Source organism: Pieris napi, chromosome 13 (assembly GCF_905475465.1).
Source record: "Pieris napi chromosome 13, ilPieNapi1.2, whole genome shotgun sequence".
Taxonomy (NCBI): Eukaryota; Metazoa; Arthropoda; class Insecta; order Lepidoptera; family Pieridae; genus Pieris; species Pieris napi.
In genome coordinates, this window is record NC_062246.1 from 11330511 (window position 1) to 11342262 (window position 11752).

General features: G+C 34.8%; 1 protein-coding gene across 2 annotated transcripts in view; it reads left to right on the forward strand.

Moving 5' to 3' along the window:
- Nucleotides 1-11752, forward strand: part of LOC125055097 (probable multidrug resistance-associated protein lethal(2)03659) — a 46022-nt gene that overhangs the window by 17708 nt on the left and 16562 nt on the right. For both annotated transcript variants that reach the window (XM_047657336.1, XM_047657335.1), the window contains exons 3-17: nucleotides 70-132; nucleotides 1411-1487; nucleotides 1945-2047; nucleotides 2558-2662; nucleotides 3180-3282; nucleotides 3410-3641; nucleotides 4386-4542; nucleotides 5394-5750; nucleotides 6245-6395; nucleotides 7135-7296; nucleotides 7700-7829; nucleotides 8784-8893; nucleotides 9729-9854; nucleotides 10511-10645; nucleotides 11466-11565. In XM_047657336.1, coding sequence (XP_047513292.1) covers nucleotides 70-132; nucleotides 1411-1487; nucleotides 1945-2047; nucleotides 2558-2662; nucleotides 3180-3282; nucleotides 3410-3641; nucleotides 4386-4542; nucleotides 5394-5750; nucleotides 6245-6395; nucleotides 7135-7296; nucleotides 7700-7829; nucleotides 8784-8893; nucleotides 9729-9854; nucleotides 10511-10645; nucleotides 11466-11565 — 2111 coding nt within the window. The remainder of the gene's footprint in view (nucleotides 1-69; nucleotides 133-1410; nucleotides 1488-1944; nucleotides 2048-2557; nucleotides 2663-3179; nucleotides 3283-3409; nucleotides 3642-4385; nucleotides 4543-5393; nucleotides 5751-6244; nucleotides 6396-7134; nucleotides 7297-7699; nucleotides 7830-8783; nucleotides 8894-9728; nucleotides 9855-10510; nucleotides 10646-11465; nucleotides 11566-11752) is intronic.

The window sequence follows — 11752 nt, forward strand, 5'->3', positions numbered from 1 at the left end:
AAGTATGAACAGTGTGAGTACGGCACAGGATGTTCTTATCTACTATATGTTATATTACTTTTGTTACAGGTACACTCGACAATTATTCGAAAAGGGCAGAAAAGGGCAGCTCAGCATATCCGATGTTTACAGGTATTCAATGTTACGTTTCTATAGCGACAAAATGCCGTCTTAGGCCCGTGTTCTAGTGTAATAATAATCTATATATATAAAAGAAAGTCGTGTTTGTTACAACACTTATAACTCGAGAACGGCTGGACCAATTGCCATGGTTTTTGATTTGTTGGATTTGTTTCCGTCCCGAATAGCAGAATAAGCAATAAAATATCGGATAAGTTATCGAATAACAATAAATAAATTAATTAATTTTACGAATGCAAAAACCATATGGTGCCATCTGTTGACAAAACTACGCATCATTTTACGTCGAATTCGTGTCAGTTCAAGAAATTCCGATCTTGAGGTGAATGAGGAGATGCATAACCATGCTTTGATCCTGATCAAAAGATGTTGGATATCAGAAAGTGCTTAACATGCAGTATCGCCATATTGACGCTAGAGAGAAGATGCCTAATGTGTAAAACTGCCATTCTTCTTTCGCAATGGCAAGCAATAAAACATTTCTGTATTTGCAAAAAAGTTGTATTAATGTAATACTTAACATTAATGAAATCCTAAAATAAGTTAAATTAAAGTAACAACGATATTATAAGGTTGTAGAGCGGAACGAAGTTAGCCAGGTCAGCTAGTAAATAATAAAAACTTCATGACAGAAATATGGCTGTCACAAGATTCATCTATCTCTAGTCCCAACACTAGGAAGGTCCTGTGTTGTGGGTAACTAGATAATAATTAAAAAATAAATCAGTGGCGCTACAACCTTTCATTCATTAGGTCTTGGCCTCAGATTTCTGAATCTGTTTCATGATCATTCTTTAAAAATCTAATACGCAAGTAGGTGATCAGCCTCCAGTGCCTGAGACACGCCGTGGACTTTTTGGGTCTCAGACACGTCGGTTTCCTCACGATGTTTTCCTTCACCGTTCGAGTAGATGTTAAATGCGCACATAGAAAGAAAGTCCATTGGTGCAAAGCCGAGGATCGAACCTACGACCTCAGATATGAGCGTCGCACGCTGAAGCCACTAGGCCAACACTGCTCAATATTATAAAGATATTTAGTCGTGGTGAATGGTGCATGTTTAAAACAATTTTTCTTAAGTAAAATTAGTTTTAGTGTTACTGCTTTGTTGGGCATCTAATTTTAAATTCACTCTAAGTCAGCAATGATCGCTGCCAGATCTGTTTGGGGAATTCTGTGCTACCGTTCGCCTTGGGTTAGTCGATAGGTTGGCTATGTAAATCCTCTTTGGCGTCTTCCCAATGTTAAACAGGTCTTAAATGCTTTCAGATGTACTCCAGGTCACAGGGCTGCCCCACGTGGTGATGTAATGAGTGAAGTATGGAAAAATGAAGTTATGAAACAAGGTACATACAGCTATCATATTTTAATATTGAGGTTTCGAAATACCAATTTTTTTCGTCATAAGATAAAGTTATATTGGTTTGGGAGATCTAATAGTAACCAATAATTACTAATTAGTTCACCACAAAGCGCTTGTGATAAAGCATTAATCTTTTGACGAAAACTTATGAACAAGACAGCTTTTTTAGAAGGTCGGTAACGCAATATCGAGCCTTGTGGCAATGTGAGTGTCCATGGGCGGCGGTATCACTTAACATCAGGTGAGCCTCCTGCCCGTTTGCCTCCCATTACATAAAAAGTAGCTAGGTTTAAATTAATACTTGATTTCATTTTAAATATTAAAAAATTTCGCACCCACTACGACTATTTAAAAAGGTATGAGATCAGTCTTCTATGTCTGACAGACGCCGTCAATTTAAATTATTTAGATTATTTTTTACCATTATTTTTTTGTTACAGAAAAAACAAAAAAGCCGTCACTTCTCCGTTGTATAATAAGGATATATGGAATGAAATTTCTTGTATCGAATATAATATTTGCATTAGTTGATACCTCACTTAGGTAAGCTATCGTCTATTCTATAAATAAATAAAATAAAATCCTACTCTTACTTAAATTAACAAACTATACATTGACACAAATTAATTAACATTAAGCAGCTGTGCACACAACATGCATTTTAATTACTAAAAATACACACAGCTTCTATCTCGTTCTCTCCCACGTTAAATCTTATGAATTTATGTGTCTGTCTCTATTTACTGTCGCTTTTTCGTTTCATCTACTTTCAAACTTTAATTATTTTAGTTTTTATCAAAATTTGTAATTGATATTTAACTTAAAAATTAAAATGCCATTCGTATTGAAACCAAAATTTTTGGTTTGTGTGTTGTTGTGTGAATTACACACATTTTTTTTTCATAAACTTCTTTAAACTCAAACACCCGTATTCGTAAAAAATTAATTAGTCTAATTGCATTGAAGTTCTCAACTATCTCTTTTTGTCACAGCGTAAACGTAATTTGACAGAAAGAGAAGTACTTTAGTTGAAGGTGTATTGTATGTTTTCAGAATATCAACGCCAATGTGCCTCGAAGGTCTTATTAATTACTTTTCGCCGTCTCACGCCGGCGTCAGCACATCCGAAGCGTACTTGTATGCGCTTGGAGTTGTTAGGTTAGTTATTATGTTATATATATATATCCACTATATATTCATTAAAATTTAAAGAAATGAAAAACCTTTAGTATTGCAATAAAACCCGACTATGAGTGCATCATTAAAAAACCTTTTAAAAAGGGCGAATTTTGTAACATTGTTTTGGCGTGGCAACGTCTAATAAATCGATGAACGCCGGCTGCACGCACGAAAAAGCATGACTCATTGTCCCGTTACGCTCACTGTCCCGTCATCTCTCTTCCCTAGATTGACATATACGTCTAAAGATTCACTCTTTTCTTTGTATCCATACAAAATAGTGATAATTCAATGTAAATGATTCATTTTAATTTAAAAAGTATGCAATCATTTCATCAATGTTTTGTTATGACGTTGTCACGTTAAACTATCGTCCGTAAACCGACTTGACAGACAACCATTTTTTGTGAGTTTTCAATCGCCATCGTGAAATGATGAATTCTATAATCGAGCTACGATATGTAGCAGTAATAATTGTTGTGAATATTATTTTCAGTTTTATGGCGATGAATGCCAGTTTTATCCATCCAATGTTACTATTTCTCTTGGACATGAGTATGAAGATCAGGGTGGCTTGCTGTTCTTTAATTTATAGAAAGGTAATATCTTCTAGAAGCAATTTGACTTTGAGTGACACATCGAAAAGTTATAGATATTCGTACCAACATATTCACAAAAAAACAAAAATCAAATCTATAGTCAATATATTGAATCATATGCTTTCAGCTACTCCGTCTAGATTTAACAGCTGGCGGCAAAGCCTCCGAAGGCTTAGCGGGTCACGTGGTCAATCTTCTGACGACGGATGCCCAAAGATTCGATATGGCCAGTCTCTTTATGATCGACTTGGTCAGGACACCGATAGAGAGTGTCATCATAGTCTACCTCATGTATCGCCAGATTGGGATCTCTTCAATTATTGGAGTCGCTTTCTTGATCATGTTCATTCCTTTACAGGGTAAGTTTATTGCGGTTGACAGTTTAAAGGTTAAAAATACTTGTAGTTTCTGTGTTTCAATTGTCCCACTGACATCGTTGGTTCGACTCCTGTGGAGCAATAATTTAGGTAGGCAATGTTTCATCGTCACCTGTACTAATACTGTTCTAAAATTGTTTCCGATTTCAATTTCCTTGTTGGTTACCAAAAACTTGGCGATTAAAAGAGTGGTGGAGATCCTGGCCAGTTCTTCTCACCCGCTCTAGTTCCTCTAAATTTCTGCGATACGTTTACCCAGGCTTTGTCGTTTAAATTTTTTAGTTTATTTATGAACTATTTTGAGTTTAAAAAGTACTTAGGAAATAGTGAATTATTTAAAGCAGGACAATTAAATAACAATTACAGCGTAAACGAATATACAAAAATTAAGAATATAAATTATAAATAAATTATTTTTGCGCTAGTTTTTCCCCACGTAAACGTAAAGCTCAATTTCAAGTAAGGACTAGCGGAAGGGAAGTGATAGCGTTCGGTGGGGGACAAGTGAGGATTTTTTAATCGCTAACTCGCAGTTGTCTGGCGCGCAATGCGCGTACGTAATAGCGTACTTTTGCAATGAGTTTTCGTTGAGTGAAGCAAAGGCAAGTTTTGTAATCGCTTTGAAATCCCCTGTTTAGGTGTTCAGTTAATTAAGTCGTGAGTAGAAAAGTTCATAGCGTCAGGATGTTTACTGAATACTGTACATAGCTTAATATAAATTTACAGGTTATTTGGGAAAGGTTTCAAGTCGTTTCCGTCAAAAAACAGCTGTTCGTACGGACAACAGAATTCGTTTGATGAACGAAGTGATTCAAAGTATTGAGGCTATTAAAATGTACGCCTGGGAGAATGCTTTTGCTAAAATAATTGGGAAAGCTCGGAAGTAAGTATGCAAAGTGTTTCGTTATGTTTGCCACTTATTTTTTTATGTAATAGGAGACTCATCTGATGTTAAGTGATACTCACAATGCCAGAAGGTTCGCAAGTGCGTTGTCGGCCTTGAAAACTTGTATAGTAAAGTTTATTTTTGTATCTAACTTATATAAAATGCTACCTGCGCGGCTTAAAATGCGATAAATGAGCAGAAATCAGTTAATTATTTATATATCAATAATAAAGTAATTACATAATCAGCATCACCATGATGGCCGGAAGTCTTCCACGGTCCGCTTCACAAGACACTTTTTTTTCGAACTAGCGAACTGTGGAATCGACTCCCGGTGGTGGTGTTCCCTGGGAGATCCTCTGATAGCTTAAAGAAAAAGTATAGCCCTCCCTCAAGGGCCGGCAACGCACCCAATAAATAGGTCTATGGGCTGCGGATGTCTGTCCTTTTTTGGCGTTTTGTAGGCCATATTGTTGTAGGTTTCCCCCTCATATACTGTAAAAAAACATATATGAACTAAGTTATATTGGACTTCTGTGCTAGTTATGAAAAAAATGGTTCAATCAGGGGTCGGTAAAAGTCGAAACTATAGCGCGTTTCATTGATACAACGATTGTGCGCTCTGTTTGACAGCGATTGGTCAACATTATCGAGTGCCAAGTCAATAAATGTGTCAAGTTTTTACGTCCGTTTGACCGAATCAGTCTGAAAGTCTTTCGTTTTACATTTTCAAACTCTCACCACGACTACTCTTTGGACAATGACGCAAAATCAGATTTGCCTCTAAAATTTTCTTTCTTGAATCTCTGAGAGTCGAGATTTTCTGTAATAACTGTGAAAATTTTCAGGAAAGAAATGAATGTCATAAAAAAGATGTCATGGCTGCGGGCGGTTATGATATCGTGCGTCAAACTAAACACAAAAGTTGCCATATTTATTAGTATAATATCGTTTATTTCGTTCAAAAACGATTTAACTGCCGCCAAAGTTTTTGTTATTTTCTCCTATTATGAAATGTTGAAATATACCTTAGTTGATTTTTTGCCACTGGCAATCACGTTTACGTTGGAGGCATATGTCAGTGTGAAGCGGATGCAAGAATTTTTATTATTACCTGAAGTTGAAAATCAAGATGGGGTCGATTTGATTAATATTGAAAAGAAAGAAATGAAAAGTAATGGTGTGTTTGAAAAGATTGGAAATGGGTAAGTCTTACGTAATTATTTCTTATCTGTTTTATTAGCTATTTCTTCAATTCTGTATCTGAGGCCATAACCAATATGGTGGTCGGTCCACTTGTTATTATTTCCATAAGTAACGTCCCACGTGGCCTTATTATGTAGCTTTATAAAAATCAATGGCAAATTTTTAGGTCTGGGCCTCAGATTTGTATCTGTTTGGTGATCATTTGTCAATCTAATAGGCAAGTAGGTGCCTGACACACGCCGTCGACTTTGTGGGTCTAAGCCCGGTTTCCTCACGATGTCTTCCTTCACCGTTCGAACGAATGTTAAATGCGCACATTGAAAGGACGTCCATTGGTGCACAGCCGGTAATCGAACCTACGACCTAAAGGATAAAAGTCGCACGCTGAATCCACTAGGCCAACACTACTCTCATGTCACTTTACATATTACCTTTTTATCCTATATCATGTATAAAGTAGTTATTAATTAATATAAACAAATATACTTTTCAGGCAACAGGCTTACATAAAATCAGAATCAAATCTAGAACAATTGAAACCAGAAATTCTAATCAATTTTAAGGATTACACGGTATATTGGAAGAATGTTGAAGAAGATGTATCGGATAGAAAAACAGCCGCTTTGATGGATATTAATTTAGTGGTATGTATTAAATTCACTAGTTTTTATATATTTTAATTTAAATTAGTTTTTTATGTATATACACTAACATTTGTAGTGATGACAGCGCAGACGACACCGCAGACTGTTTTTTTCGGGTTTTTTTCAAGTTGATGTCACTGTAGTAGTGTTAAAATTAATAAAATTTAAATAAGTTCTGGAAATGTATATAATTAAAAAATGGTTGTCTGTAAAGTCGGTTTACGGACGATAGTTTAACGTGACATAACAAAACATTTATGAAATGATTGCATACTTTTATTAATTAATTAAAATCATTTTTATTGAATTATCACTATTGTGTATGGATACAAAGAAAGAGTAAATCCTCGGACGCATAGGCCAATCGAGTGGAACAGAGATAGATGCGGCGCAAGCGTACAATGAGCGTATCGGGACAGTGAGTTATGCTATTTCGTGCGTGCCGCCGGCTTTCATCGATTTATTAGATGTTGTCACGTCAAATATTACAGACATTTTTTTTTAAGTTAGAGTTAGAGGGAAGGGAATTATTTATTTACTATATATGAACGAATTAAAATGTTTTATTAATACACTTAAAGATTCGTCGGTTTTATGATACTATATTCAACAGATGTTAGTGTTTCATAGCTCGCAACAAACATTATTATTCTACACTACCTTGCAAAGAAATTAAAAGTAAATCATATGTTTATTGGTTTGTTAGGTTTGAGGGAAATTAAATCAAATTTATTTTTAGATAAAACCAGAGACGCTCACGGTGATAGTCGGAACAGTGGGCTCTGGTAAGTCCACACTAATACAGGCGATGTTGAAGGAACTCATACCTAGTAGGGGCACGCTCAACGTACGCGGCAATTTGGCGTACGCTGCGCAAGAGCCGTGGTTGTTCGATGCGTCCGTAAGTATCATTTTTGAATTAAGTTTCTTGTGTGTCTGATTTCTAATTGATCACTGACTTTCCGAGCTAGATAATTAGAAGTAGGTTGAAGGTTCGATCTCCGGCTGTGCACTAATGGATGTTCTTTCTATATGCGCATTTAACATTTGCTCGAACGGTGAAGGAAAACATCGTGAGGATACCGATTAGCCTTAGACCCAAAAAGTCGACGGCGTGTGTCAGGCACAGGAGACTGATCATTTACTCGTCGATTAGATTGATTGATTATGAAACAGATACAGAATTCTGACAACTAAATAGCACCACTGATTTTTTAATTCTAGATGTAAAAATAATAATCAAAAAACAGTTTTTAGTTATGAAATATGTTAAACAATGTTTAGTTGACTTTATCAATTAACAGGTTCGCCAGAACATATTATTTGGACAGGACTTAGATCTGAGAAGATACAAGCAAGTGATAAAGTGTTGTCAGCTGAAGACCGATTTAGAAATTTTGTCACATGGTGATAAATCTGTTGTAGGGGAAAGAGGTAATTTAATTTAATAATATATTGCTACAAATTTTTATAGTAAAATTTTTCCACAACTGAGCGTTTTTTAGGCAGTTATTGCTGCGCACCACCACTATGTAGAACCACTGAAGTATTTCTGAACCAATTCGACTTAGGGTCCTTTAAGAAAAGAGCGTATCAATTCTTAAAAGGCCGGCATTGCACTTGCGAGCCTTAACTTAACGTCAGATGAGCCTCCTCCCCTGTTATATAAAAAAAAACAATACAACACTATTTTTGATTATGTGCCAGCGAAATTCGGATTCTGAATTACACTTTTTTTTTCACATATTAAACTGGAAAAAATTGCGTCGATTTTTATATCAATGTTTCGAAAGAAGTAAAAAATATGGTTTCAATAATAGTCTATGCTATCTATATATATCTTTACATATATAATTCTTCTGTGAGTGTGTATGTCACTGAACTTCTCTCAAACGACTGGACCGATTTTGATGAAATTTTTTGTGTGTGTTCAAGGGGATCTGGGAATGGTTTAGATTCGCAAATCAGCCCGCCAGATGGCGCTGCAGTCGGTACTTTCATACTTTGCTTTACTAATCGCTTGAAATATCATGCAGGACAACGTCTGTCGGGTCCACTAGTTATTATATATATATAAATGAATTGCTGTTCGTTTGTCCTGCTAAAAGTCAAATGGCTGGACCAATTGACTACACTATCATTGCAAATAAAGGATTTATTTATTTATTTATTTAATTTGGCTAATTATGATCTTGAAACATTTGTGGAAGTTCGGGGAAGGTTTAAACGATGGGAATCATAAATAATAAGTAAAGAAAAAAAAATACTAAATACAACAATTAAATTTTCCAATAAAAGATATAAGCGTTTATTTGAAAACGCAATTACACATATTAATAATGTCATCTCTAACGATCGGACCCAACTCTATTACGAGATAACTTATAGGTACATCTCTGTCGGGCGGACAGCGCGCGCGCATTTCCTTAGCGCGTTGCGTATACCAACACGCTGATGTCTATCTGTTGGATGATCCTTTAGCTGCTGTTGATGCTAAGGTAAACTTTTATGTAGTATTGAATAGTTTTTTTCGACGATCGCCTAGATTCATAGTACCTAATGTAACAATGTAACAATTGCGTTTCCCTCGTGTAAATTTTGACTGCGACAAAAACTAAAATATATTCCGGTAACGCACTCGCGAGCCCTCTCGCATTGAGAGTGTCCATGGCGGTATCACTTAACATTTGCTGAGCTATTGAAATGTTATTACTCAGGGTAACATTCATAAACAAGACTTAAAATCATTAAGTTTTAGCAATGCGAGAGTAATATATCTCCATACAACACAAAAATGTGTGCGTGTACTAGGTGTACACACGTAAGAAGTGAAACTTCTTTATGACCTTATTTTTCGAAAAATGATCTACTATATGCAACTTTACAGAAATTGGTTAAATAAAATTAGATAAAGTTTAACAAAAGGCTTTTATTATCATAGACATGAATACAAATACAATTATTTTATTTTAACTTATTACTGTACTACTATGTAGTACTAAGATTATTACAGAATTTCATTAATTGTAATAGAATTATTAGTATTACTATCATTGTTATCGTTATTATATATTTTTGTTACTAATGGCTTCGAATCAACCGTGGTAGGGACAAGAAAAAGATGGCGCGTAACCGAAAAATGTGACAAATGTGTGTAAAAATTTTTTCCAACGCCGATAAAGAAGTTTGACATCAAAAAGCAACATGGCGCGTAACCTGCTACAAAATTTCTCCCATACGTCGATAAAGAAGTTTCACTTCAAAAATAATTATTAATTCGTTCCAGTTCCTTAGTGCGTTTGATCTTTGGATTTATGAATACCAATGTTATAGGTGGCCCAAGCGATATACGAAGAGTGTATACGTGGTTTTCTACGCGACAAAGCAGTTGTATTGGTAACACATCACGTACAGTACGCACGACAGGCGAACAATGTGTGCGTCATGAGAGGGGGAAAGGTTAGTAAAATTAGACGGATTTTATGTTAGTGTATCGTGTTCGTTTTAAACCTTTTGGACTAGCAATTTTGTAGTCAAGCGGAAAGGAATTCTCCTTTTGATACACTCTTCTTGTCCATTATATATATATGTCACCGTAAAATTGTAAACACCGTTAGATTGTAATCAATCTCGTGAGATTGTAAACTGTCGAAAGATTGTGAACCTCAACGAACTGCTTACAATTTAACGTATTATTATTCGGTAGATTGTAATCTATCGAAGTGAAACCGTCAAATTGTGAAACGGATCGTACCTCGCGCGCTGATTGGTTAAACAGAATATACCCCGCGCCACCATATTTGTTTTCTAATTCGTTTGTTGTCGAATGTAAATTGATGTCGTGTTGAAAGTAACTCACAGCTTTAGAATTAGTTATATGAAATTATTGGGAAGTAAAATTAATCTGTGATTGACCAAAGAAGTTTGAATGATAATTAAGTTAGTGTTGGAAACGAAATGAAAGAAAATTTCATTAATTTTTCAATTTTAATTTGCGTTTGAGGAGAAAATGAGTTGATGATTTAGAAATCGGTAACCCGAATCTGATGATTAAAAATGAAAGTTTAAAAATTTTCTTTACCCTTAACCGTAAGTCGAGCAATACATTTTTACAGATGGTGGCACAAGGATCATACCATGAACTCAAAAATGGCGTACCAGAGTTTGAACAGCTTATAGAAATGGGAGAAAGGGTTGAAGAAGAGAAACAAAAGCAGAAGGTGACGTCATATGAGAATAAGGAGAGTATGGTTAGTATTTTTAATGACTTTTATTTTTTAACTACAATATTTTTAATTATTGTGGTTTTGGAAATTGTTTATTTGGTGGTCGCGAGTTCGATTCTTGCAATAACAAAAAGCTGTTATAGAAAACACAGGTCATTTATTATATAAAAAAAATAGTAAAATAATTAAATTTCGTACGTCATAATTATAATTATTTGTCTGTTTAAAGGTATACAGTGTGATTATCAAAATGGATCCATCCAAAGCTGAAACTATAAGGAGTGATCATGTATTCTATTTTTTCTTCTCTACAATAGATTCTTATTAGTATATACTGTATTAGTAGAGTATATTAGAATTTATAGAAATTAATAGATTTAATTCCATATGACAGGTTTATAAAATTTATTATCTTGTATTTTTTTGGATCTCTTATCTTCTCTTATCTTGTAGTTTTAGGTATATGAATTTTCTACACTTCATTATTTCTTTGAGTATATAATTACTGAGGTCGTAGGTTCGATCCCCGGCTGTGCACCAATGTCACTTGACATGACTTTCTTTCTATGAGCGCATTTAACATTCGCTTGAACGGTGAAGGAAAACATCTGAGGAAACCGGTTTGCCTTAGACCTATTGGACCTACTTGCTTATTAGATTTTAAAAAGACCATGAAACAGACACTGATTTATTTTATTTTTTTATATCAAAGAAAGTTTAAATATATTTCCATAAAAAAGGTCCTTCGAACCGGATTCTTAAATGCCAAGTTTACGACAAAAATACAAGTTCTCTTGCCTGTCAGATTAATTATTTTGAGTAATGAAGATTATTATTGTTTTAGGAGCACTCTCACGTTCTTCGCTCCCAACGGTCAATGTCGGAAGCATCACAGCTGTCATTTAATCTGGATTTAGACAATAATTCAGATCCCAAATATGAGGGTATGTATTTGTTATTCTGTTTGTATTAAATTTTAAGAATATATGCAATTTCTGTTAGCCTTACTGTATAGAAATAATAATTAAGCCTCATTTATTCCTGGAAACATTCATCCAAAATATACACATGAAAGTTGTATACAGAAATAATATTAAGTTATACTTTTTTGTCGCGTTAGGGAAAAGTGAT